The sequence below is a fragment of the Tenrec ecaudatus genome, chromosome 12 (assembly GCF_050624435.1).
Source record: "Tenrec ecaudatus isolate mTenEca1 chromosome 12, mTenEca1.hap1, whole genome shotgun sequence".
Lineage (NCBI taxonomy): Eukaryota > Metazoa > Chordata > Mammalia > Afrosoricida > Tenrecidae > Tenrec > Tenrec ecaudatus.
In genome coordinates, this window is record NC_134541.1 from 125,296,428 (window position 1) to 125,324,274 (window position 27,847).

The following is a 27,847-nucleotide window of genomic DNA, read 5'->3' on the forward strand; positions in this document are numbered from 1 at the left end:
CATAAGAGCAATGCACATTAAAACAACAATGAGGTACCACCTAACACCCTCAAAGATAGCCCATTTCAAAAAATCAGAAAGCAACAATTGTTGGAGGGGCTGTGGTGAAATAGGAACTCTCATCCACTGCTGGTGGACCTGTAAATATGTACAGCCACTGTGGAAATCTATTTGGCGATATCTAAAACAGATGGAAATTGAACTACCATATGACCCAGCATTCTCCCTACTGGGCATATACCCAGAAGACACAAGAAACAAACCATTGCCAAACATCTGTGTTCCAATGTTCATTGAGGCACAGTTCACAATTGCAAAGGAGTTGGAAACAACCCAAATTTCCATGAATAGATGAATGGATTAAAAAACTGTGGTACAAGAGTGGCGATACTGGGAGGGTTGAGGGAGGGTGGGGTAGAAAGTAGGGACCAATTACAGGGATCTACATATAACCTCCTCCCTGGGGATGGACAACAGAAAAGTGGGTGAAGGGAGACGTCCGACAATGTAAGATAGGACAAAACAATAATTTATAAATTATCAAGGGTTCATCAGGGAGGGGGGAGCGGGGAGGAAGGGGGAAATGAGGAGCTGGTGCCAGGGGCTTAAGTGGAGACCAAATTGTTGAGAATTAGGAGGGCAATGAATATACAAATGTGCTTTATACAGTTGATGTATATATGGATTGTGATAAGAGTTGTATGAGCCCCAATAAAGATTTTTAAAATCAATAACAAAAACTGTGATACATACATACAGTGGAGTACTATGCACCGCTAAAAAGCAGTGATGAATGCATGAAGCATATTGCCGCATGGGAAGAACTGGAGGAAATTATGCTTAGCAAAGTAAGCCAAGCACAAAAGGACAAGTACAACATGAGTCCACTGAGGTAAGCTTAAAAAAATGCAAAAGGGGCATAGGGAAAAAGCTGCTGTATACAAACATTCCTGGGGTGAGGTCCAGGTAGTATGACAGGGGCCAGACCAAATCCAGGGATACATATGGTAGCCAACTAAAAAGGAGGGGGGTCGGGGAGAAAAGGGAATAAAAAGAAAGAAATGGGTAGTGAGGGAACAGGGTACTAACCCACCCAAGGGGAGGGTGTTGTTTCTATCTCCACAGGGAAAGAGGGAGGAGACTTAGACCCAGTGCTCCAAGATGTGAATGCAACATACCATCATGAAGCAGGGAACCCGTAGAGAGGTCTGAGAGGCAGGCCCCAATCCCAACTACGTGAATAGTCGCCCCTTCCTCCAGAAGAAATTGCTTCAGAGGATGGCACTGAAGCTGCAGCTCAGGGAGAGGGACATGTCTGATCAGAGCACATGGGAGCAAATGAAGGGGGAAGAAGAGAGAGTAGAGCACATCCTGGCCCACCAAGCCTTGAGGATGAGCTCAGAGCAGCCCATGCACAGAGAGGACTCCATGGCCAGCCCACTAGGACATGACCTCCCTCACTGACCCACAGCCCTACAGGGGACAACACTGGAGATACAGTGTGGGAATTGTGTCAGATCTGACCCCACCACACAGAGGCAAAGCACTAAGGACGTGCAACAGTGCAGGAAGGGGAACAGAGCAAGGAAGTCCCCAGGGAGTACCAACCTTTGGGGCCAGGGCTTGGCGTCCCATCAGACTCAACTGAAAAACACTCCTGAAGGTCAACAAACAGACCTTGAACTATCTACAGGCTTTCTAGTTTTTGTCATTGGTTTTCTTGTTGTTTTCTTTTCTTTTGTTGCTTTGTTTTGCTCTGTCTTGTTTTTAGTGCATATTATTATCACTGTAGGTCTATCTAGATTAAGATAGACTGGATAAACAATTTGGAGAAGAAAACAACAGAACTGATGGTTCCAGGGGGACATGGGAGAGGGGGAGGTGGGGGAAAGGAAGTTGATGTTAACAACCCCAGGGACAAGGGAACAACAAGTGATCCAAAATCAGTGGTGAGGAGGGTGTAGGAGGCCTGGTAGGGCTTGATCAAGGGCAATGTAACTGAGAGGAATTACTGAAACCCAAATGAGCATGATAGTGGGACAAGAGCAAAGTAAAAGGACATAGAGGAAAGAACTAGGAGGCAAAGGGCATTTATAGAGGTCTAAATACAGGCATGCACATATGTAAATATATTTATATATGATGATGGGGAAATAGATCTATGTACATATATTTATAGGTTTAGTATTAAGGTAGCAGATGGACATTGGGCCTCCACTCAAGTACTCCCTCAATGCAAGAACACTTTGTTCTATTAAATTGACATTCCATGATGCTCACCTTCCCAACACGATCGCTGAAGACAAAGCAGGTGCATAAGCAAATATGGTGAAGAAAATTGATGGTGCCTGCCTATCAAAAAGATATAGTGTCTGGGATCTTAAAGGCTTGAAAGTAAACAAGTGGCCATCTAGCTCAGAAGCAACAAAGCCCACATGGGAGAATCACACCAGCCTATGTGATCACCAAGGGTCGATAGAGTCAGGTATCAGGCATCAAAGAACAAAATATCATATCATTGTGAATGAGGGGAAGTGCAGAGTGGGGACCCAAAGCCCATCTGTAGGAAACTGAACATCCTCTTACAGAAGGGTCTCAGGGAAGAGATGAACTAGTCAGGGTACAGTGTAGAACGATGAAACATACAACTTTCCTCTAGTTCTTTTTTTTTTTTTAACATTTTATTAGAGGCTCATACAACTCTTATCACAATCCATGCATATACATACATCAATTGTATAAAGCACATCTGTACATTCTTTGCCCTAATCATTTTCTTTTTTTTTTCTCTTCTTTTATTTTTTTACATTTTATTAGGGGGCTCATACAACTCTTATCACAATCCATACGTATACATACATCAATTGTATAAAGCACATCCGCACATTCCCTGCCCCAATCATTCTCAAAGCATTTGCTCTCCATCCTCTAGTTCTTAAATGCTTCCTCCCCACAACTTTTATGATCCCAATTCTACCCTACAAATCCGGCTAGACCAGAGGATGAGCACTGGTACAGATAGAAACTGGAAACACAGGGAATCCAGGGAAGATAATCCCTTCAGAACCAATGGTGAGAGTGGCAATACAGGGAGAGTGGAGGGAGGGTGGGGCAGAAAGGAGGACCCAATTACAAGGATCTACATATGCCCACCTCCCTGGGGGGTGAACAACAGAAAAGTGGGTGAAGGGAGTCATCAGACAGCGTAAGACATGACAAAATAATAACAATTTATAAATTATTAAGGGTTCATGAGGGATGGGGGCAGGAAGGGAGGGGGGAAATGGGGAGTTGATACCAAGGGCTCAAGTAGAAAGATAATGCTTTGAGAATGGTGATGGCAACCAATGTACAAATGTGCTTGACACAATGGATGGGTGGATGGATTGTGATAAGAGTTATACGAGCCCCCAATAAAATGATTTTCAAAAAGAAAATATGTTGAGTGAAAGAAGGTGGACACAAATGGACAAACATCGATTATATCCTGAGCCAAATCCAGTACTACTGAGTCAACTCCAACTTCCAGGCGTCCAAGGTTGCGGATATTTATGGAAGCGGAGTACCACCGCTTTCTCCCACAGAGCAGCTAATGGGCTTGAACCACTAATCTTCCCGTTAGCAGTAAAGCTCTTAGCTACAGCACCGACAGGTTTCCTTCTCATGATCTCATTTATAAGACGTATCTAGAAGAGGCATATAAGAGACGTCAACGTTTATTAGTGGTCCCAGGGCATATCGGCGGGAGAACGTGAGAGTTATTGCTTAAGGAACACTGAATTTCTGTTAAGGGTGACATGGTGAAGTACAGTTACTTAGTTCGAGCCATCATCTCTGTAATTCTCACCAAATGACGGGCTGTTGGTGTTGGGAGCTATCAAGTCGGTGCTGACTCATGGTAACCTTGTGCACAACTGAAGGAAACAACGCCCAACCCTGTGCCGTCCTCACGATGGCTCCCACGTTCGAGCCCCTCGTGGAGCCACCTTGTCAGTCCATCTTGTTGAGCACCTTCCTCTGTTTGGCGCCTCACTGCTTTACCTCGCCTGACGGTCTTCTCCAGGGACTGGCCCCTCCTGACATGCCCAAGGTCCATGAGACAGTCTCATTATCCTGGCCTCAAAGAAGCAATTCTGGATGAACGTCTTCCAAGACAGATGTGTTTGTCCTTTGGGAAGTCCATGGCACTCAAAGGATTCTTCTCCAGCACCACAATTCAAGTGCATCAATTCTTCTTCGGTCTTGTTTATTACATGTCCAACTCTCAAATGCATAGGAGGCCATTGAAAACAGCACGGCTTGGGTCAGGGTTGGGGTCGCCTTTGGTTACTCTTCAATACTTTCAAGAAGTCTTGGGCAGTCTATTTAGCCAACGTGTTGTTTGACCTTTCGACTGCTGCTTCCACACGCATTGATTCTGGATCCAAGCAAGAGGAGATCACTGGCAACTTCAATGTTTCCTCCATTTATGGTGACGTTACCTATTGGTCTCCACTTGTGAGGACTTTGGTCTTCTTTACATGTAGATGTGATCCATCTGAAGGCTTCGATCCCTGATCATCAGCAGCAAGTACTTCAACTCCTCGCTTTCAGCCAGCAAGACTGAGGCATCTGCGTATGGAAGGTTGTGTGTAATCCAGTCCTGACGCTGAGCTCTTCTCCCTGTAGTCCAGCTTCGCTGATGACCTCCTGTGACAACACCAGTTACAGTCATCAAGATCATTATGTAAATAACTAGAGCAGAGTAAATCAGTCACAAGTGGATGGACACAGAGTTCTAGTTCAAGATGACTGACTGACTGATCACATGAAGAGTAAATCCTTCTCAAATCTTCTCCACTAATCAGAAGACAAACTTCGAGCCAAGAAAACAACAAGGTGCAAGCAATCTTGGAGAATGACAACAGATCAGTGTGTCAGTCTGGGTAAACTAGGGAAACAAATCCACAGAAACTCATATGTGTACAAGAGAGTTGTATGTAAAGGGTAAGTGCACATCAAGAAAACATCCCAACCCAGTGCTGCCCAAGCCCACAAGTCCAACACTAGCCCATATGTCTGACACCAATCCACAAAGTCCTCCTCCATCTCACAAAACACACTATGATGCCGACTGCAGGGCGAAAGTCGAATCAGTAAATGTTTCAGCATCTCAGTGCTGGCAGAGGTCTCCACACGGCTGCTCCAGCACCCAGGGCCGCACTGGGGCAGGTCCATGCTGCTTCTCCTAGAGGATGTCTTGCAGGAAGTGAGCCCTGCCAGCTGAAGCAGGGAACTGGCTAATGCAGTTGCAACCTGGTCCGACCATCACGAAGCAAGAGACCAGAGAACTCGAAAGGGGAGGCTCACTGAGCCATTTATCTCTCTGCCCTTCAATTAACCCCACATGTGTTTACCGGCCAGATTGGCACAATAAACTGTAACTATCACAATTAAGTAACCCAAACCATCTGAGGAACAGAGACCAGAGTGTAAACAGAAGGAAAAAGACAAGGGCAAACCTGCACCCACAAAAACCTAGCCCTTCCTCTCACCCACCAAACTCTCTGCCCTTGGCCAGCCTGGAAGTCCTATGGCCTGGACACGATGGACTGGTTCAACTCCCTCGCTTCATGGCCACTGTGCACACGGCTCCTAGCAGTCGCCCAGCTGGCCTGCGTACCCTTCCGGCCTGGCCTGGCCTGTGCAGCACGGCTTCTTCTCCCAGCCAGCACCTCCTTTAGACTTCTCCAGCCTGTCCTGAGCACCAGCTTTTCCTCCGGGACAACGCATGCCTCACACTCTATTGCCCACCGGCGCCCACCACCCTTCGGGAAGACTTCTCCTGGAAGGCACGCCGACACCGCCCTCCTCCATCTCAGGCCACTCCAGGTTGTCCAGAGTTATTGCCTGGCCTCTAGAATGGCATGCAAGCCCACCCGCCGTCCACCATCAGGCATCCCCGAGGACAACCTCAGCCCGATGGTGCATGCTCTGCTCCCCCCCCCCCCCCCCGCCACTCCGGGAGACGTCCTCTGCACCTGAGTGGCCCAAGCCCCACCCTCCCGCCTTGGGATGTCCTGCTTGACCTCTTCTCCTCCTGGACAGGTAAGCCCCACCTCATTCCTCCCCTGGGCCACCACGTGTGACCTCCTTGCCTCCAGGGCTGCGTCCTGCCATAGCGGACTCCTGGCCAGTTCAAGCACTCAAACGGGTGGCCCCAGTCTGCCCCTAGGTGCTCCCTGGTCCTGGCCTGTGTGTCGCTGGCACAGGCCCCAAACCCACCTCGGTGCCCCCTCCTTCTACTGGCAGCAAACCTTTCTCTCAGCGATCCCGCTGCAGTGCTCCTGGGCAGAGCTTAGACCCCAACCGAACAGCAACAGCTTTGCCGTTTAGTTTCCTTTCCTGTGCTCTTTTATACCTCCTTTTAAATTGGTATCACCTTTTCAGTCCTTAAAGTTTTTTACTTCTTTCACATTTCTTAAATGAGTACGACCCTTTTCTCTCTTTTGATCCTCTTTCCTCTATTTCTTCCCCTGCTTGTTCTGAAGTTTCTATGATTCTTCCCCTGTACCTTTCGGTGAATGTATTGGACAGGGTTCTCTAGAGAGACAAACCAGATGGCTAGTAATTATATATAAATATATTTATAAAGATAGATATATAATTCAAGAAATAAACCGTTAAATAATATACAGATAGATAATACAGGAAATTAACAGTTAAATTATAAAGCAGTGAGACACTAGCAGTCCTTCAAGTTTTGAGAGCTGCCAGGTGCCAGACCCCTTCCTTAGAGAGAGCTGGGCTATATATATCCAGGCAGCAAACAGCAAGGCAGGTCCCCAACTGTCACCAACTGTCGGTCCCCAGCTCCAGAGATGAACATTCCAATCGTGTGGGCTTAAAGGGGCCTCAACTTACAGCGACACAGTCCACAGGCTAGGCATCCCACAGGTAGTGTACCCCTTTAAACTGAGGCACAGAACAAGCAAGGTGAGGCTCACCGAGCCATTTATCCCTCTGCCCTTCAGTTAATCCTACTTGTGTTTATCGGCCAGGCTGGCACAATAAACTATAGCAGTGAAGTTCATTACCCCCGCATGATCCAACCTCCCTGCGACCCCTCAGGGCCACGGCAGAGGTCGAGGAAACAGCAGAGAGTATCAGGACACACACACACACACACCACCACCACCACCACCACCACCCAAAAAAACAGAGGGTGACCATGAGGCCTATCCAGTGCACCAAGATGCCGACCAGGTTCCTGGACCCGCACTGCCAAGAACTGGTGAAAACCTGACTGCCCACGGCAGGCATGCAGGGTGCCGTGGTTCCGTGGGGCTGACGTGGGCACTGACTGGCGGCTGGTCCTAGACTGGCTGCCCTACATTCACGGCAAATTTAAGGCAGCCTGACGAAGCCCTCCGAGCTTTCTTCCGACTGTGCCTGGTGTGGCTGAGTCTTCCTATCTCCGCACCTGCTGCGTCCGGCTCGGTCAACGACAGATAAGTGGAACTGCTGCCAACTGGACGAGGCCGGACGTCCAGGAAACCCACAACACCGCCGAAGGCTTTCTCTTCCTCAAACCAACTCCGCCGCGCGAACGCCCACGGCCGGAAAGCACACGTGGAAGCAAGCGAACAAAGAGCCGAGAAAAGAGCACAACTGTCTGCAAAAAGGACGAGAACGTAGCCATCCGGGAGGCTGAGCGGGTCCAAACGCGGAGCGACTCATGACGAGCCACAGTGCAGCGTATTCGAGCAGCCCGACTCTCCAACGTCAAGGCCAAGGACAGAACGCGGAGAGCAGCCGGAGAAGCAACAGGCCCCGAGCAAAGGCACACCACGAAGAACAAGCTGTGCTTTCTCAGTAGAAACCATGCAGGCAGGAAGATACCCACCAACGCTTGTAGTAAAATTTGAGGGGGGAAAATTTTTAACAATAATAAATGCTAAAAAAATAAAATAATGATAAATGCTGGAGAGGATGTGGAGAGATAGGACACTCAGACATTGTTGGAGGGACTGTGGGAATGTACAACCGCTATGGAATTCCGCGTGGCCCTTCCCTAAAGAACGACCATTTCTTTATGACCCTGCAGTCCCTCTACTGAGGAGCTACTTTAAAGAAGTACAGAACACAACACAGACAGACATCGGCGCGCCTTTGTGCGTGACAGCGGTGTCCATAACAGCAAAAAGAGGGAAACAACCCAAAACTCTGATTATGAGGGATCGATAAGCAAACCATGCCACGTTTATACCGCGGGATATTATGGATCAATAGATAACGATGGCTGTCTCGGGCACCAAAAGACGTGGACAAAACCAGAGCACATTGTGCTCGGCAGGGTTAGTCGATCCTATAAAAATAAATGTTTAATGGCCACGTTATTATAAGGAAAAACAAAGAAAAATAAAAGTGGTTTTCAGTCCAACATAAACGACTTTGAAGGCTACTGGAAGCCAAGGATGGGAGAAGGGAGGGACAGGAAATTATGCAGGGAAAGAGGGAAAATGGGGGCGGGGGACAAGCACCCAGTTGGGGGTGTTAACGGGATATGATCACGGATTTCATTTGATGAGAGGGGCTGTGCAAAGATGAAGAATATGCTTTTCTTTAAAAACTAAAATAAAGTAAAACCTTTGTTAAAGCAAGAGCCTTAAGCGCTCTCCATATCCTTTGACCCTAGAGCAGCGGTTCTCAACCTTCCTAATGCCTCTGCCCTTTCAGACAGTTCCTCATGGGTGGTGACCCCATGAGTTAGCTTATTGTGCCAACCTGGCCGATAAACACAGGTGGGATTAATTGAAGGGCCGAGAGATAAATGGCTCAGTGAGCCTCCCCTTTCGAGTTCTCAGGTCTCTTGCTTTGTGATAGTTGCACCAGGTGCAGCTGCCTTAGCCAGTTCCTGCTTCAGCTGGCAAGGCTCACTTCCTGCAAGACCTCCCCAAGGAGAAGCCGCATGGACCTACCCCGATGCAGCCCTGGGTGCTGGAGCAGCCGTGTGGAGACCCCTGCCAGTGCTGAGACGTTTACACATTCACAGACTCAGCTTTCCTCCTGCCGTCGGCGTCATTGCGTCTGTTTTGTGAGATGGAGGAGGACTTTGTGGATTGGTGTTGGACATATGGGTTAAGGGGTTAATGTTGGACTTGTGGGCTTGAGCAGCACTGGATTGGGATGTTTTCTTGATACGCACTTAATCTTTACATAAAACTCTCTTAAACATGAGTTGCTGTGGATTTGTTTCTCTAAAGTACCCAATCTAATACCCCCCCAACCATAAAATTACTTCCATTGCTACTTCATCACTGTCATTTTGCTACTGTGATGAACCGGGCGACCCCTGTGAAAGGGTCGTTTGACCCCCAAAGGGGTCGAGACCCACAGGTTGAGAACCGCTGCTTTAGAGCTAAACATTGATGTGAGAGGCTAAAATTGAAGGAAAAGTAAGACGGAAGTAGACTTGGAGTCTCTAAAGATGTATGTTCATTTCAAACATATATTAAAAAAGAAGAGGACAGTTAAGCGACATGTATAAAGTCTTGAAAGATAAAAACCCTCCAAACAAGAATTTAATATCCAGCAACATTATTGCTCAAACATGAGATAGAAACAGGAGTACTCCCAGACAAGAAGCAGTCAGTGGAGTTTGTAAAAAGAAGATTGTGGGGAGAGGTCAAACGCTTACAGACATCCTCCCCAGGGCAGTTAGTCACCAGACTGTATGGCAGGCCTCACTCCCTGCTACTGGGGACAATAAACTATTCCTCCTTGAGGCCTGAGACCAAGCGTCCACACCCTACTGATGATGGTTCCTATGGAGCTCTAGGGAATAGGTCAAAGTTAGGCCGCCATCCTGAACCTAGGATCCCTCCCCTTCCTATTGCGTGTATATCCCTAGACCACCCCCCTCTCATTACTGTATTGCCTATAGTACAGCCCTTTCCTGTGACGTATGTTCTCACCTGTAATTAGAGGGCTTGCATGTCCCCAGAAAAGATAAAAGGGGCCAGGGCTACCATTAAACTCTCTCTCTCCCTCCACGTGGACCATCATGCAGGGCAGAGGTGAGCATGCTACCATGAATTGTGACTGACTCCCATTTATTTCAATATTTCTCTCTCTCATGCTCTCTATAACCTTACTATGATCTTTACTTATTATCGCTGTATAATTGCGCCTACCGGACCCGTAATGATGTGTGAGGGGCTGGCTTCCCCTGACAGAAGATCACAATTACAAGACAACACAAAACACAAAGTGGAGCACGTGGTCACATAACGAGATAAACATGAGATAAATAAATTTTCCACAAAAAACATTCAATGTGGAAAGTATCATTTTTTTGACCAATAGTGCTGGGACCATGGGATAACCAGCAAAATGAACCTCATACCATCCATAAAAATGCACTAACATTTGTAACAGACTGTTAAAATAGGTATGTAGCTCCTCCTCGCTTTGTCCGTGGTTCGAATCCCACTGGCGAATGAGCTGTGTTTGCTACGTTCATGAGTGAGGATTAATAGGGTTTCTCCTGAATATCTTTGGTCAATCTCTTTTAAGATATAGAAGAGATTAAAGGAGCAAGCCAGGAAGAAGAGCTGGGAGAGAATAGATTCCAATCTACAGAGAGATCACCAATGAATCAGGAAACAGGCTGAAGAGGCAAGAACCTCCCCCCAGAATACCCCACTGCACAAATGTGCCAGGTTTAGTTTGTAGAGTTTCATTTTTTAAAGTTGGGTTGCCAGTGACAAGGTAGACAGTTCAAACCCCCCATCTGCTTCCCGGGTGAAAGATGAAGCCTTCCGTCCCTGTGAAGACAGACAAGGTGAGATACCCAAAGGGGGCAGTTCTCGTCTATCCGATTAGGTTCTCTGAGTTGGCAGCCAATCGATGGCAGTGACTTGGGATTTGTGGGGGGTTGGGGTGGTGCAGTGAATGTCCGTGGTTCAAACCCACCAGCCACTCTGAAGGTGAGGAAACCAATAATCTGTTTTATAGGGTTCCAACTGGGAGTTGGAAATAGCCCGACAGCACAGGTGTGCACTGGAAGATGCCACTGGACAGGTAGGCTCCTTCCTTGTTCCCCAAGCCCTCCAGTCACCAGGGTGGAAGAGATTCCCTCCCCTACACAGCCTCTGCTCTGCCTGTCCCTCGTGCATTGGCCTACGGATACACCACCTCTCCCCACGTCTGGGGGAGGCCCATGAAGCCCGCCTTACTGGACTAGGAGAACACACTCTGGGGTGGGCAGGAACATCTTCTCTAACCAACTTCCCTACTTCCAGCTTCCCTCTGGGCTGAAGAGAGTTCTTCCAGGGATAAGCACTGCGACCTCAGCCTCTTCCAGAGCCCGCAGAAACTACTTCCGGGTCAGATGGCCACATCAGGGGAAGAGGGACTCGACCTGGGACTGGGTCCCCTGCCCCCCAATTGGGGTTCACACACAACAGCAAAGTCGGGGACCTCCAAGCAAACAAACGCTAACGGAATTTCTAGAAACCAGACCAAGCTCACCAGAAAGCTCAGAGGGGGTCTGTGGACAGAGGCCAACAGCAGTAGCAACTGTGTGAGATTAACAGGCCAGACAGCACCACCCAGAAAGCAGCCCGTGTTGATAAGCATCCAAAGTAGAATAAGCCGACAAGACGGAAAGCAGGGACCCAGAAATATCAATTTGTAGTAAAAACAACAACAAAAAAGGAAGTAATAGAAAGCCAAGTAGATTTCAAAATAGCACAGGCTATTTTAAACTTGGGAAGAAACTAATAAATTTCAGGGTCACCACAAGGAAAAATAACATTTTGTCATCAAAATAGAAGAACATGATGAAGTTTTGGTAAATACTTCAGCAACAGACACGAAGGGCTCAAGTAGAAATGTGTTGGAGCTGACGATGGCAACATATGACAATATGCTTGATATGATTGACATGTGGAATGTCATGAGCTGTAAGAGCCCCCGCCCAATAAAATGATTTAAAAATAAGTAAAAAGAGCCTATTACAGAAGATTTCCCCAACGTAATGGGTAACTTGAGTTCTTTGCTGCGGCTTCCATGGGAATCGTTGGTGCATCGAATTAAAGTGAACACAACAGAAAACAATAATAAAGTAACAGCAACAAGGAAAATTATGAGAAAACCCACAAACTCAGGACAGAAAATTATATGAAACGAAGAAATCAGCAGTAACACAAACAGCGCAAAGCGAAATGACGGCAATAAATGTCTACCTACGGATAATTATGCACATGGATTAAATGCGCCAGTCAAGAGGCAGCGGGTGGCAGAATGGATAAGAGCACAGGAACCCCCCCTCCCCTCGGAAGAATGCACTTCAGAGGATGGCACTGAAGCTACAGCTCAGGGAGAGGGGCAAGCACATCCTGGCCCACCAAGCCCCGAGGACGATATCCCTGCTCAGAGCAGCCAGTGCACAGAGAGGACCATAGGGCCGGCCCCATTGTGAGACACAGACACAATGTCCCTCACTGACCCACAGTGCTACAGGGGACAACACTGGAGACACAATGCAGGAATTGTGCCCACTCACCACACCGGGGCAAAACACTAAGGGCGTGCAACAGAACAGCAAGGGGAGCAGAGCAATGAAGTCCCCAGGGGACACCAAAAATAGACTTTGGGACCAGGGCGTGGTGCCCCATCAGACTCGACTGGAAAACATTCCTAAAGGTCAACTAACAGACCTGGAACTACTTATGGGCTTTTCTATTTTTGTTGTTGTCGTTTTTTTACTTTGCTTTGCTCTGTCTTGTTTTTGTGTTTATTATTATATCTGCATGTCTATCTGGATAAGATAGGCGGGATGAACAGTCTAGAGGAGAAAACGACAGGACTGATGGTTCCAGGGGACATGGGAGAAGAAAGTAAAAGGAGATAGAGCAAAGAATTAGGAGGCAAAGGACATTTATAGAGGTCTAAATACAGGCGTGTACATATGTAAATATATTTATATATAACAATAGAGAAATAGATCTATGTACATATATTTATATGTTAAGTATTAAGGTAGCAGACAGGCATTGGGCCTCTACTCAAGTACTTTCTCAATGCAAGAACACTTTGTTCTAATAACCCAGCATTCCGTGATGCTCAGCTTCCCGACACAATCACTAAAGACAAAATGGGTGCTTAAGCAAATGTGGTGAAGAAAGCTGATGGTGTCCGGCTATCAAAAGAGATAGCATCTGGGGTCTTAAAGGCTTGAAGGTAAACAAGCAGCCATCTAGCTGAGAAGCAACAAAGCCCACATGGAAGAAGCACACCAACCTGTGTGACCATGAGGTGTCGATGGGATCAGGTATCAGGCATCAAAGACCCAGAACAAAAAAATCATATCAATGTGAATGAGGAGGAGTTCGGAGTAGAGATGCAAAGCCCATCTGTAGGCAATTGGACATCCCCTTACTGAAGGGTCACAAGGAAGAAATGAGCCAGTCAGGGTGCAGTATCGCACCGATGAAACATGCAACTTTCCTCTAGTTCTTTAATGCTTCCTCTCCCCCCCACCCCATGATCATGACCCCAATTCTACCTTACAAATCCGGCTAGACCAATGCATGTACACTGGTACAGATAAGAGCTCACAACACAGGGAATCCAGGACATATAAACCCCTGAGGACCAATAATGAGAGAGTAAGGGGAAGGTGGGGGGAAAAAGTGGGGAATCGATCACAATGATCTACATATAACCCCTTCCCAGGGGAACAGACAACAGAAGAGTGGGTGAAAGGAGACAGTGGTTGGTGTAAGACATGAAAAAAATAATTTATAAATTATTAGGGGTTCATGAGGGAGGGAGTGTGATGGAGAGGGGGAAATGAGCTGATGATACCAAGGGCTCAAATCGAAAGAAAAACTTTGAGAATGATGACGGCAACACATGTACACATTTGCTTGACACAATGGGCGCATGGATGGGTTGTGATAAGAGCTGTATGAGCCCCAATAAAATGATTTAAATCAATAAATAAAATTCTACCAAGGGCTCGAGTAGAAAGGAAATGTTTAGAAAACAATGATGGCAATACATGTATAAATATGCCTGATACAATTGATTGTGGGTTGTAATAAGAGCTGTAAGGGCCCCCAGTAAAATGATGTTTTAAATAAATAAGTAAAACAAATGGAAAGACTAAAACAATAAAGAAAAGAGGACTCATCAGTATGCTGCCTACAGAAGACATACTTTAGAAACAAAGACCAAAAAATAGACTAAAATTCAAAGGATTAAAAAATATATATTGTATAAGCCCGGGTTGTCTAGAGAAACAGATCTAGAGACAGAACTTTATATCAAAGAGTAGTTTTATATTAAGAAAACATCCTAGCCCAGTCCAGATCAAATCCATGTCTGACATTAGCCCATATGTCCAATACCAGTCTATAATTCCTCTTCAGACTCACACAACACATGCAACGACGCCGAATGTGGGAAGAGCCCAGGCCAGTGGGTGGAAAGTCTTGTGGATCCAGTGGTGCTGGAAGCATCTCAGTGCTGGCATGGGTCTCCACGTGGCTCCTCCAGCTCCAGGGCTCTGGCTCCATCAGTGTGGCTCCATGTGGCTTGTCAGCAGGAATGTCTCGCAGGGAGAGTGTGTGTCTGCCTCCAGGGAGGAAGACAGGAGTTCCCGGAATCCTCAGGAGAAGGCCATGCCCACACAGAGGCCTCATTGGCTATGACCTGATTGACAGGCTAGACTCCACCCCTTCACAAGTTCACAGATGATGTAACTGCCACATATGCCAAGCTAAGGGCAATCAAAATGGAGTCAGGGGGGCAATATGAATCCCTAATAAAATAGACGACATCAGAAACAACAAAGCCGCATACCAGGCAAAGAAGGACATCGAATGAATTCAGGGCCAGTGGCGCACTCGACCCAGGGGCTGGCACAAGGGGCAGAGACAGGAACGTAGAGAGGTGGGCGGGCGGCAGCACCTGGCAGTGTTTCCATCTGTTGTGCGTGGGGTTGCTATGCGTTGTAACCAACCTGATGGCAGTCCACATGAGCCAGCAAGGACTCTGTGGTACTGAGTTTGGAGTGAGTGTCCGGGTACACTGACGTCATCGGGAGTTTTGACCTTTGGCCCCTCCTGTAAGCTTCAAGTTGCTCAGTGCCACAAACCCCTCAGACTCAGAATGACCCTCACAAGCCCTGGCCCCTGCTCCCTAAGAGATCTTCGGGTATGGACACATGTATTCTGCCGATCGAGGCCCTGCCTCACCCCCTTCTGGGCAGCAAACGTTGCTTCCAACCCCACTCTCTGGGCCAGGGTAAGGGGGTGTTTTCCACCCTGACACACAGGGTCCAGTAAAGAACTGGCTCATTCCCATTGGATGCCCTTTGTGAAAAGGAGGCTGAAGTCATGACAGAAAAATTCATTGATCTTTCCCAGCTAGTCAGAAGAGAGAAAGGCATTCCCTGGCCAGAGCCGGGGGAGAAAGCCATCTGCCCCGTTCCGGGAACAGGACAGTGCCGGCTGTGGGAGGAGAAGGGAGAGGCTTGGAGCTGGAGAGAATGGCTTGAGCCGGCTGTGGCCAGCCTCCTCAGTCACCTTCAGGCTCTTGAACCTGAGGACCACGGGCAGACAGTGAAGGCTTTAAGTTAAAAATAATAAAAACAAACAGAAAACAACAGCAACACAGAAACCCAAGGGAGCACGCTGTCACAGACTGGCGTTCCCCTTGGGCTGTGTGGGCCTTGCCTTTCCTCATCAGCAGTCGGGAGAAGGTGGGATCTTCTTCCCCAGGACCCCGGACCCCGAGCTCATCCCGAGAGACAGACCTGACATGTTTTAGGAGCACGTGGGAGATGCCCAGCCCTTCCAAACCACCAAGGTCCTCCAAAACGAGGCCCGTCTGAGAGACTGTCAGCGACCCGGGGAACCCGAGAAGCCATGGCAGCAAAGTGTCACACGATGTCCTGCAAAGGGTCCTGGGACAGCAAAGGGACATTCCGGGGGAACGTTGTGTGATCCAAATAAAGCAGGAAATGCGCTTTGCCCATGCAGTGGACTGTGATTCAGCGATGGAAAGAAATGGTTTATTCAGGAAACTTGAAGACCAAAGGATAAGAAGTGAGACATGAAAAAACCACAACGTTTCTATGAAATGTTCAGACCTGACACGTTCACAAAGCCAAAGAGCAGGTTCGTAGCTGCCCAGGACAGGAGACGGCTAGGGGAGGGTGACTGCCAGTGGGTAACAGAACTTGCAAATCAGAAACCAGACTCCCTGCCGTCGAGGTGATGTCGATGCCCAGTGACCCCATAGGACAGCGTAGAACTGCCCCTGCGGGTTCCCAAGGATGTAACGGTTTCTGAGGGTAGAAAGCCCTGACTTTCTCCCGAGGAGCGGGGATTGGTTTTGAATTGCCGTCCTTGCGGCTCGAAGCCAACGCACGACCACGGAGACACCAGACCTTCTGTTCTACAAATGAGACGTGGCAGTGCTTTCGAAATCTTGCGACTGTCACAGAAGGCGTTGATTCAGGTGAAAGATGTGGTATGCAAATGATGTCTAAATGAAGCAGTGGAAAAGCAGTCCTTTCCTTAGAATCAAAAACAAAAACCGGGCGGCCGAGGATGCCATGCTGACTCATGCCAACCCTATAGGTCAGGGAAGAACCGCCCTGTGGGTGTCCCAGACCGGGGGTGGGGGCGCAGGGTGGTTTTCAACGCAGACCCTGCCCATCGCAGCCCGGCTCGTCGCCTCTCTGTGTTCCTGAGGTGTGGCAGATACATCATTGTAATGTAGGACGTTAATTCACACTGCTATTTTGGCAACTGTCCTGTAAATCAATGAAATGACTGCGGTCTAAAAGAAATGTCAAGCTTATTTACATCAAAATGACATCTGGATACGTACACAGAGCAAGGCGGTGATATTTCCAGATGTGGAGTGACACATCACACGGACAGGAGGACGGGATACCAATCGCAAGAGCTAACTGCTGGCAGGGGCTTGGGATAGGGCCATGGCCATGGGAGAGGACTGAGTGATCACAAGCTGTCTGTGAGGGTGAGTGGGGTGTAGACAGATGCTGCTGAAACCACTTGCCCCAAACACGGTGGCTTAAAACAACACACGTGTTGTCTGTCTGTCTATCCTCCGTTTCATTGGCCTATAATTCACACATCGTGCAACGCAATAGTTCAATCACATCGAGAAGCGTTGCACAATCATCACCATGGTTTTAGAAAGAAAACAACAACAACAACACAAATGTGTTCTCTGAGGGTCCAGATGCCAGGAGAACGGACTAAAACAACGCCGATGGAGCTGCACTTCCTGGCGAAGAGTCCACGTGTGTTGGCTCTTTGTTTACTCGTTTTTCTTGTTTTCCTTTCTTGGCAGCTACAGACCTTAGAGGTAAGGACAGTGGCCAGTCCCTGGAGGGGGACCTCATGCTGGGGAAAGTGGGGGGCGGCGACAGAGAGGAGGCCCTCAAGGAGAGGGGCTGACACGGTGGCTGCCAGCCTGGGCTCGGCACGGGGACCACTGTGAGGACGGGGCAGGACTGGGCAGTGTTCTGTTCTGGTTGCACCAGGGCGCTGTGGGTCGGAACAGACTCAGTGGCACCTCACCCTCAGGACTTGGGCCGTGCTGCCTCCCACAGAGTGTCACCAGGGGAGGGGACATAGAAGGAGTCTGGGAGGGGGTGATGAAGACGTCACCTTTGGGTGTGGAGTGTGAGGCCACCCAGGGAAACCAGCACCTTGATTTTGACCCATTCACCAAATACTTAGCACCTACATCTGACCGCTGCTGGGTTGAAAGGTGACCAGTGTGTCTGATTCTGAAATGCTCTCTTTTCACCGTTAAACATCTCTGAAACCAGGGCACCTCTTTTCACCCAGGGCATGTGTAGCTAGGATGGACGAGGTACTTTTCTTTCTTAGTGATCTATAAGAAAACGTGCACCTGGTAACTTCTAGCACCTGAGAGTCAGTGAAATCCAGGTCTGCGTTGACCCCAGAGGGGCCAGATCGTGGAGAAGTTGGGGACCCACAGAGCACAAAGTATCCTGCCAACCTCCCCCCCCCCCCATGTTCTTGTCCTAGTCTGGCTCACTCCACTCTGAGGCTGCCACGTGGCCCCGGGATCTGGTACTCAGAGTCTCCATAGGGAAACTCTCGGCTCCGCCGAGTCGTGGTCGCACCTGTGCTCTGCTCTGCCACCACCCTCTGCAGGGCCAGGACCAGCTCTCTCCTCAGGCAGAAGCTCAGGCCCGAGAACCAGGCCCAGTGAATCTCAGCCTGGTTGCATCCTGGAAAGTCTCTGGGAGCTTTTAAGACTCCCAGACACCCGGGCCCCCATCTAAACCACCTTGTTCAGATTCTGAGGAGGAAGATTTAAAGCCCCCAGGCGTGTCCTCGTAACCAAAAGGTCCGTGGTTCAAACCCATCCGTTGATCGAGGGAGGCTGCTTCCTAAAGAGCTCTGCCTTCGGGAACCCCGTGGGGCAGCTCTGCTCTGTCTTATAGGGCTCCCCTGAGTCTGGGTGAGCTCCACAGAAGGGGCTTTAGGGGAGTCCACTGGGAAGTCGAGGGCAGCAAGTTTGCACCCACTTAACTGGGTGCCCGCGAGGAGAGACCCACACAGCACGAGGCGGAGGGGAGGTCACATTGGGTCCCAAGCTGTTTGTCTTGGCTTTTGAATGGCTCTTGGAGAAGCAGCCCCATGGTCCAGGTTCCCTCAAGACCCTAACTCCAGACACACACAGTGTGGGAACTGGGGAACACAGACTTCAAATGCCAGGCAGAAAAGGCCCAGTGCCAAGAAAAAGGCCCGCTGATCTTGAGCACCCCCTTAGGACGGTCCGTTGGGGGGGGCTCTCGCTATGGGCTTGGGGCGCCACCAGATGACTGGGTGGGACGGTGCGAAAGTGAAGTGCTCGTGGCCCACCTAAAAGATTGGGTACCTTGTTAATCATGAAAATAAGGGGCGTGGAATCCTAATGGGGAATTGTCGGTTTTATGATTCCACTAGGCAGAACTGGAGAATCCCAGTCTCACCCACCAAGCGCCGGAGGTGGGGTGCATCCTTCGGCCCGGAGACAGGGAAGCTAACAGAGAGATGGTGGCAGGAGGGCAGCACTTGCTAGGTTTCCCACCCCAGGAGCTCGAGTCTTCAGGTCCAGGCTTCCTTGCAGAGTGGGATACCTCTGGACACTTAATTGGCAGAGCTAAGAACTTTGTAACACTTGTCCGAGCAGGGTGGAAGCCAGGCCAAAGGGCCAAGGGCCAAGGGTCAGAGGGAGACGTGTCTTGGTAATGGCCAAAAGAGTCTGTCCTGATCCGAGACCTATCCTGAGTTGTTTCTGACCCTGAATTAAAAGCTGTTCCTTCCGACACAGACCCTGTCATCGTGAGGGTGGCCGGGAGCTCTGGGTGGACATTGCAGCAGACAGTAAACCCAGCCGAGAAGGCGGGTGCTGTGTGGGAGGGACGGGTTGGTGTCAAGATCGGTAAGAAAAGGTTGGAGAGTGGATGCGTGTATCTGACCTTCGCCTCCTGGGAGCCAATCTTGAGAGGCTGGTGCTGATTGTCTTAATGTTCTCGCCTCGCCCGGAAGTTAGCGGAGGCCAGGTGCTGCCACCGCACCCTCTGACAGCAATGGTTCTAGGCATTGGAGTTTTTTTTTTAAAGAACACAAAGCTTGCATGGGAAGTGAAAGTATTGGTTCTTAGATGGTTCCTTTGTTTCTTGTCACCTGAGATGGCTGAGGGAAAGAGGAAATGAAAACCCCCATGTGGATTGCCAAAGCGGGGTGGGGGGGCAAAAGCCAGGTGATTGATAGGGCATCAGGGTGTACTGGTTCCACTCAGCCAGGGGCCCAAAGTCACATGCGTATGAAAGTGAAGATGGTCAAGGTGTGAAGAAGATGAAGCGGAATGTCTCTTTATTTGGATCCACAGTCAATGTGTCTCCTACCTTGTGTTATAAACACAGGCTTGCATGTATGATGGACAGGACACTGGGTCTTAGAGAAAACAGAGAGCATCTTTAGCCAACGCTTGATGGGGTATTCGAACCGGAAAACTGGAAGGATGCATAAGCGTCTCCTCAGAGACAGTCGTGGGCAAAAAAAGTGGAAACTGTGTTAAGGCATTTATTAAAGAATAAAAACCTGCAAGCGATGGAGAGAGGGTGGTTGGAAGGGGGGAACCGATGACAAGGATCTACATGTGACCTCCCTGGGCGATGGACAACAGAAAAGTGGATGAGGAGAGACATTGGACAAGGTAAGATATGATAAAATAATAATAATTTTTAAATTATCAAGGGTTCATGAGGGAGGAGGAGCAGGGAGGGAGGGGGAAATGAGGAGCTGATACTAAGGGCTGAAGCAGAAAGCAAATGTTTGAGAATGATGAGGACAACAAACGTACAAGTGTGCTTGACACGATGGATGGATGCATGGATTGTGATAAGAGTTGTAGGAGCCCCCAGTAATTTTTTTTTTAACCTGCCCGAGAGATCTACGGGGAGACACACAGGCAAAGGAATTTCTCCAGACTTACAAGGTCCATGTAGGGCTGTTATCTTAGTCAAGGATCGGTGTGTCTTCGGGCAAGGTTGCTTGTTTGGGCAAGGTCCTCATGTGATTCTGTGAGCTCTCTCCTGGGCCCTCTTTTCAGAGGGAGCATTGGCCAAAATGGAGTCTGAAGATTCAACGTGGGTCTGACACAAGGGCTTCTGGGATATTTGGCATAACTGGGTGGGTGGGTGCACCCCTCCTTTATCCTGTTTGGATCTGGGGTTAGTGCTAGTTTTAGGCCCCTGGGGGCCACAAAGGGCAGGAGAAGGGCATATGTTGGGACTTGTTAGTTTTACAATGTCCCCTGTCTGTCCCGCTCCTGTGTCTGTGACGCTCCCCTTGAGGCGTTGTTTCTCCATATATTGGCTGCTTCTTTGACGAATTGAAAAAAAAAAGGTTTCTTTTTTTACAAATGTAATCTTTACAACCGGTTTTTCTTCTGTAGACGGATCTCCAACAGGCTGAAGAGTTTGCTGCCACTGTCGCGCTGCCCTGTGTGCTTGAGAAGAGGAGTGAACCCACCCAGAGTTGCCGAAAGGAGAGGAGATTCGCATGTGCGGGAGACGGTTGGTCACTGGCTTTTCAAACGTCTGAGCAAGTGGTTTCCATTGCCTGCAACAAGGTGAAAAAGGGGAGCGGCCACTTAAAACCACCACCACCACCACCCTTTCTAGGACAGGAAGTTACAGGGACGTGGGGAGTAGGCGGTTTAGTGTGCTCACTTTGGGTGATGGCCTGAGGCCCAAGTAGATGTGGAGGAGGGTCCTTGGCACATGTTGACCTTGCCCGGGGAGGGGCTAGGGATGGGAGAGAGTTGGCTGGTCTGAAGGGAAGGGTGGTTTGTAGACTTCAAAGCTTATGGTTGGTACCCGTTGGTTGACCTATCTTGGGTGGCGAGATAAAAGTGGACCAGAACACAACTCGATGAAGATGTTTGGCACTGTGAACTGGTATAAATGCTGCAAGGCGATGGCATACGCTGGACCGGTCTCAGTTTATGGACGCAGATGCTCAACATTCTGAAAGAAGCAGAAGTCTTCAGCTAGGGGTAGAGGGAGTCAAGGGGGTGGGAAGGGTGGGGAATGAGGAGGCGATACCAAGGGCTCAAGCAGAAAGCAAGTGTTTTGAGAATGATGATGACTACAAATGTACAAATGTGCTTGACACAAGGGATGGATGGATGGATGGATGGATGGATGGATGGATGGATGGTGATGAGTTGTATGAGCCCCAATATAATCGTTTATTTTTTAAAAAGAAGAAAAGAAACACAGCTGGTTTCCTCACAGAATTATCCACCCCTTTCACTAATGCTGATTCTCTCTCCCAAGGCACTGCCTACATCTCTGTTGGTTCCAATGGCCACATAGAACTCGAAATTCAGGATCAGGAGCAATCAGGATAAAGTTCTTCAATCCACACAACCTCTTCTTAGCCCCTCTAGGTCCCACTCTAGCCGGCCCTGGGCCCTGTCCTTGCTTGGTCAAAGCACTTTTAACTCTGCCTTGAAGTGCCCAAAGGCAGGTGCACTGCCCAGCAAGCCTCCTGCCCAAAGGCACTCAAGCCTTCTGACTCATGAGCCGGAGAGCCCATGCACTGTCCTGGATAGTCTGCTGCAGCTGCTCAAGGTCTTCACCTTCTCTGATGTGATAGTTTTCTGTCTCCAGGGCTGAGCCATACTCCACCCCCAGCTCATCCTTCTGCAGGGCGTCCCCCGCCCGCGCCTTCCCACCTCGGGATGGCTATCAACCGTGCAGTGTGGAGAAACCGAGCCATCTTGTTAGAGTTCTATGGCCCTTATTCACCGTGTCTGCGCAATCCCAACCCGCAAGGTACCATGCCCGTGACTTAAACTATTAGCAAGTCCGTCGTGCAAATGCTCTGGTAGCAGAGTGGGTCACATATCGCGTCATGAACCCAAAGGTCAGTCGTTTGAACTCGCCAATAATTCCCGATGAGATGAGGTCATCTGCTCCAACTGAGCCCCAAGGACCCTAAGGCCAGGTCTGCTCTGTCCTGTCGGGGTGTAGGGTTTGAGTCCAAATCAACTTGAGGACAGTAGGAATGGGGTATGTGTGTGTACCTAGTCATGTGACGTGAGTTACACAGATTATGGCTGAGACTCTATCCAAATAGGTACAGGTAATTTAGAAATTGTCTGTCTCAAATGATGGTGGGACAGGGGGTCAGGTGTGTGTGGGGGAAGTCAATGCATGGAGTAACTGACTTACACTTTCTTTGGTTTGTTAAAGATTGGAAGTGGGAATTTTCTCCTTCAAGGTAGGGTCAATGGCTAGAAGAGCCAGAGGGTGGGTGCTCTCTGGCACAGGGAGCTGCCTGGTGTGGTCCTCCTGGCCGATCTGTGGCTGCTAGCAGACTGGGTGGGGCTATGCAAGTGTGAGATGCTTGTCAACCAAGGGAACGGAATGGGGTAGCTTGCTAATGTAAGGGTGGGACCATGCAAATAAGGTATATGAACCCTAGTGTGAGGATTGGTCAGTTTTGTCATTCCACTAGACCTAAAAGGAGCCATCCCAGAGGCAGGGCTGGGGGAAACCTGCATATCATGAAGATTGAGGAGTGATGTGCATCCTTTAGACCTGAGATAGCAAGGGGTAGAAGAGGCCGATCTGGCAGACCAGTGGGCTTCTCAGCCCGTGGAGCAAGAAAGCCTAGTGCCTTCAGGTAGGTTTGCTGGCAGAATGGGTGCTTGTGGGCACTTGAGGGGGAGCTAGCTGCCAACTCAAGAAAATAGAGCTGAACACCTTCTGGCCAAGGCTTACGAACAGAGCAGGGGGCTCTGTATCAGCAGTGGAGAGCTTTCTAACTTGTCAGCAGAGCGGAGGCAGCGAGAGGCTGTGGACCAGACCCTGCCTGTGCCAACAATCGAGGCTGTCCTGTTTGAACTGTCCCGAGTCATTTCTGAACCCAAATACAAGCTGCTCATTCCCCAATAAGCCCTATGATTAGAGTGAGGTTTGTGCGGCCATAACACCAAATTATCAAATCCTGCATGAGGGGGCAGCGGGGGGTGGGGGTGGGGTGGGAATTGATAAAAAGGTTAGAGGAGGCCTGTCTGGCCTCTGAGGCTGAAGCTGATGACCTTTGACATTCTCCTATCCCTGAAACTAGAGGTGGCTAGGATTTGCCCTCGGATTTGCTGTGGCCTCCAGTAAGTCACTGTCCATCTCTGGTACGTGTAGGTGCCCTTGAAGGGGCTGGGGAACGACCAGACTAGGGGAAGATACTGGCTCTCAGAATCTTCTTGGGGTCTTGGATGACCTTGGTTCATTCAACTTTGTTCGGTGTGACTTCTAAGCACCTGGAGGCAACGGGGAGTCAGTGACTAAAAGGCTTCCTGCTCATTCCCAACAGGGTCCCCAAATCTTTCAGCGCTTCCAAGTCTGAAGTATTTCCTTCATCCCCCAGTGGCTTTAGTGACTGAAAACTGAAGGTGTTAAAGGATGGCGGCTTAAGAAAGGCACAACAGGGTGCCCCAAAAAGACCCGAAAATGGACTGCGAGAGGCTTTTTGCTGGTGCGCTCAAGGCACGTGGCGAGACCACAGGGCCGTGTCAGGCCCCAGCTGCGGTCCCTGAGAACAGTGTGCAGAAGGCAGACTCAAGAGACCAGAAGAAACTGCCCTGGAACAACTGCACGGGAGAGGCGCCAAGAGCAGGGCCAGGTGCCACGCGGGTGTGGGGAAGGCCCGCAGCTTCTGGCCCCAGCATAGCCACGGCCCTGATCCACAGTTAAAAGGCTTTTATTGGGAAAGGGAAGTCAGTTGGAGAAGTGGCCCCCCAATGTCCTCATGGCCTGAGGCAGCTGGGGCTCCTCCACAGAGTCCAGGAAAGAAGGGGCCGCTCAACTGGGTCTTCTGCAGGTTCAGGCGTAGAGGTCAAAGTCGATGCGTTTGGAGTTGTAGAACTGACCGCCGGGGGGGTCCAGCTTCCGGCAGTAAACACCATCCGCGAAATAGCCTTCGTTCACCCAGGTCTGTGGGGGAAAGGGAGAGCTGGGAGACTTGCGAAAGTCCGGGGAGGAGGGCCACAAGGCCCAGTGAGGTAGAAGGGGACTTACCTGCATCTGGGCACTGGTAAAGGGCCCATAAAGCTCAGCGTCCCCCGTGTTCTCCCACTTATACTCCCACATCACATCCACTAGGCCATCCCCGGCCGCCTCTGCTTCTGCGGGAAAGAGGCACAGACGTTAGGGCTCGAGCTGCCCTACCCACAACACTCCTCTTCTGCCCTCCAAGCCTACCTCCGAGGGCTGGGGTGGGCTTCTCCAGCTCTCCCTCGGGCAATTCCTCAGCAAACATGTCCAGAGAGGGTATGGGGGCAGGATCATGGGATCCCTGGGTCCGGCACCCCAACCCCTTCAGCCGCATGGCCAACCGTTCTCGAGTCTCCTGGTATACCCCGAGGTTGCCCCGGGCCACCATCTGGTCAGCCAGGCCCGAGAGCCGGTCTAGGCGCTGAGGGGAGCTGGGCCGCCCTGGCCCCTTGCTGTCCCCTTGGCTTCCTCCTCGGGCCCCCAAACGCCTCAGTGCCCCAGCAACGGTCTCTCTGGGCAAGAGCAGCTCCAGGAGGCCCTCCAAGAGGGCCTGGGCACTCATGGGGGTCTGTCCTAGGCCCTCCTCATCTGAGTCCGAGGCCTGACGCTGATCAGGTGGTCGCTCTCTGATCTTCACCTGCAAGCAGAAAGACACAATCATGATTCCCCTTGGATTACAAACAGTCTGGCACACACCCTCTCTGTCCCCAGACCCCAGCCCACGCCAGCTCTTAGGGCCACACCCAGTCAATGTTGTCCAGCCAGCTGTCTCGAATCTCGGCTTCCCTGTTTAAGAAGTAGTTGCCGTCCGCATCAAAGTGGCCTTCCTCCATCTCTTCCTGCAGGTTGAAGGGTGTGATCCGCACGCCCCCCTCGCTGGGGAGTGTCGCTTCTTCCTGACCTACACAGAAGACACACCCGCTGTGCTAGCCCCTCAGAAAGGGCCAGCGACCTCCCTGTTGCCACCGCCCCAGAGAAGCTCCTTGAGCGGCTGGCTGAGTCGAATCTCAGGGCTCACTCACCCTCCACATCCTCTGAAGCCAGGATGTCGTATTTGCTGGACCCCTCCTCATCATCATCTTCCTCGTCACTGTCCAAAGAGTGTTTCCCTTTGAAGCGGCTGCCAGGGCCTCCTGCTCCGGCTACGTGGTCCATCAGCTAGGCACCAGAGCCAGCACGTCAAGAAATGGGGGAGGGTGGGGGAGGCGGGGGCGGGATGACTTAACGGCCACTCCCCCCGCCAGTCCCAGCATCTGGCTCCAAAGTGAAGATGCTGCACGCGCATTCCCCACGCAACTTTCTCGGCTGCTTGTAGCTCCTTCCTTCCGCCCTCGCTCCTCCCAGAGCACAGACCCCTCACCTTCTTCTTGGGGACACTGACTTCGCTGTCTTCATCCTCATCCCCCACGCCCTGGAAGCTCACTTTCCTTTTGGGCATGACAGGGCGGCGGAGGCTTCCCCAAGCTGCGCTGAACCAAAGGGTCTGCAGTCAGGGCGCTGGGTGGGCGAGGAGGGTGATCACCGTGAGAACAGCCCCCACCCACCGCGCGCAACCAACACTCCTCCGGCTCGGCCGGGAGGGCGCACCTGGCCGGGGCCGGAGACTGGCCGCGTTCATCTGAGAAGGACGGGCACGTGGAGCATCACCCCGGGGTACGCCCCACCTGGGCGGGGCCTAGGCTCCCCCACGCGACCACCCCCATTCCCCGCAGTCCCAACGCGGTGGGGCTCAGGCGGCTGACCCCGAGCCCCTGGGTGTCCCCCGGCCCCGCGGGGCCCAGGCCGCCCCGTTCCTCCTCGAGCCCGAGATGCCAGCGCCACGGGGCACCCCTCAACTGCCCGGGGCTCGAGGGGCGCCCGGAGAAGTCACGCCCGCGCGCGCTCACCTGGGGCTGCAAGGGAGGCGGGAGGAAAACAGCCGAGGTGTTTGCACCCGGGGCTACATCCGGGGCACCCGCCGCCATCACCCGGAAGAGAACCGCTGAAGACGCCAGGGAAGGCCGGAAGTGACGTCACGTCGGGCGGCGGATTAACACCGCGAGGGATGGCCCCGCCCCGAGTGACGTGGAGCGGGGCTAGAAATGATGAAAAGGGGAAGTTAGGACGCGCAGGCCCTCATCCGGCGCGCGCGGGGGCGGGCGGAAGTCCGGAAGTGGGGCTGGCTCTCGCCGACTGCGCCAGAACCCCAGGCCGAGGAAGTGGGGTGCCTTCTACTTACAGGGGTGCCTAGGGTCTGCGTGAAGGAGCAGAGGCCCAGCAGGGCTCGTCTCCCCCCGCCCCCCAAGGGCTAGTCAGGGCTCTTCTAAGCCCCTCGGAGCAATCATCCCTGCCCCCTCCCGGCCACCCGTTGGCTGGCTTGCTTCATCGTTTCCTCTTCCTCCCGGAGCCGGCTCGGCTTCTTAGGGGCCCGCCCGGTGGGCCCTGGCCGCTGCTTGATCTCCAGCCAACACCCCCCCAGTTCTCTTTAGGACGTACGTCTTTGTACTCCCGCCTTCCCCCCAGGGTGAGATCCTGGTTTCTAGGAAAGGTACCCAGGAAGTGGCCTGCCTCACGGGCCTGGGAAGGGGCAGGTGTGGAATAAAGCCGCCCCAGCAAACAAGGCCCAGCCAGGGTGTCGCAGGAAGTTTGTCCCCCAGCAGGGCCTGGGGTTGAGAGCCCAGTTCTGTAGGGGAAAGAGGCCGCGCCTTAGGGACCACTCAGGAGCTTCACTCAGGCCAGAGGACACCAGCAAGGGGTGGTCTCATCTCCTCAGGTGAACTGCCATAGCCCCACACCGCAAGGCAGGGCTGTTTCTGCCCTGGGTACCCAGTGCAGGGTGACCTGCTAGAGAAAACAGATCAAACCCAATGCCATCAAACTGATTCTCAGAGTAGAACCTGTGGGTTTTCGTGGCCAAAATCTTCACAACAGTGGTTCTCAACCTTCCTAATGCTGCAACCCTTTAATACAGTTCATGTGGTAGTGACACCCTCCAACCATGAAATTATTTTCGTTGCTCGCTCGTAACTTTACTGTTATTGTTAGGTGGCTAGCATAAGAACTATGGCGTCCATTATGCAAGCTCAGAGGTTTGAGCTGGCCAAGAAGGGGCGGTACACCTAGGTGGGCCTGTATTGGCCCATCTAAGCCAGGTGAAATTGATTCAGTCAATGGGGTCGACCAGTCCCCTGAAAAGTGCAGGTTTCGCCCTGGCACTCTTTCCCAGCAGGGGCTACATGATGTAGCACA

General features: G+C 50.8%; 1 protein-coding gene across 3 annotated transcripts; it reads right to left on the bottom strand.

Moving 5' to 3' along the window:
- Positions 1 to 24,310: 24,310 nt before the first annotated feature.
- On the bottom strand, positions 24,311 to 26,645 carry CD2BP2 (CD2 cytoplasmic tail binding protein 2). 3 transcript variants are annotated; one of them, XM_075564754.1, is made up of 7 exons: positions 26,506 to 26,645; positions 25,980 to 26,083; positions 25,642 to 25,777; positions 25,363 to 25,520; positions 24,827 to 25,256; positions 24,644 to 24,750; positions 24,311 to 24,559 (listed from the first exon to the last, which is right to left on the bottom strand). In XM_075564754.1, the coding sequence occupies exons 2-7, from the start codon at positions 26,055 to 26,057 to the stop codon at positions 24,449 to 24,451; spliced, it is 1,020 nt and encodes a 339-aa protein (XP_075420869.1). In that variant the 5' UTR covers positions 26,058 to 26,083; positions 26,506 to 26,645; the 3' UTR covers positions 24,311 to 24,448. The 3 variants fall into 3 exon arrangements, with proteins under 3 accessions (XP_075420869.1, XP_075420868.1, XP_075420870.1); XM_075564753.1 differs by having other exon boundaries at positions 25,980 to 26,116; positions 26,506 to 26,633; XM_075564755.1 differs by having other exon boundaries at positions 25,980 to 26,088; positions 26,506 to 26,606.
- Between the last annotated feature and the right edge of the window lie 1,202 nt (positions 26,646 to 27,847).

What these genes read in the sequence shown, in the direction of transcription:
- CD2BP2 (XM_075564754.1), bottom strand. Translation starts at nt 26,057, where the DNA reads ATGCCCAAAAGGAAAGTGAGCTTCCAGGGCGTGGGGGATGAGGATGAA. An exon ending in TCAGTGTCCCCAAGAAGAAG is followed by an intron (nt 25,778 to 25,979) that starts GTGAGGGGTCTG and finishes TCTGGTGCCTAG; the next exon opens with CTGATGGACCACGTAGCCGG. An exon ending in GGCTGGACAACATTGACTGG is followed by an intron (nt 25,257 to 25,362) that starts GTGTGGCCCTAA and finishes TTCTGCTTGCAG; the next exon opens with GTGAAGATCAGAGAGCGACC.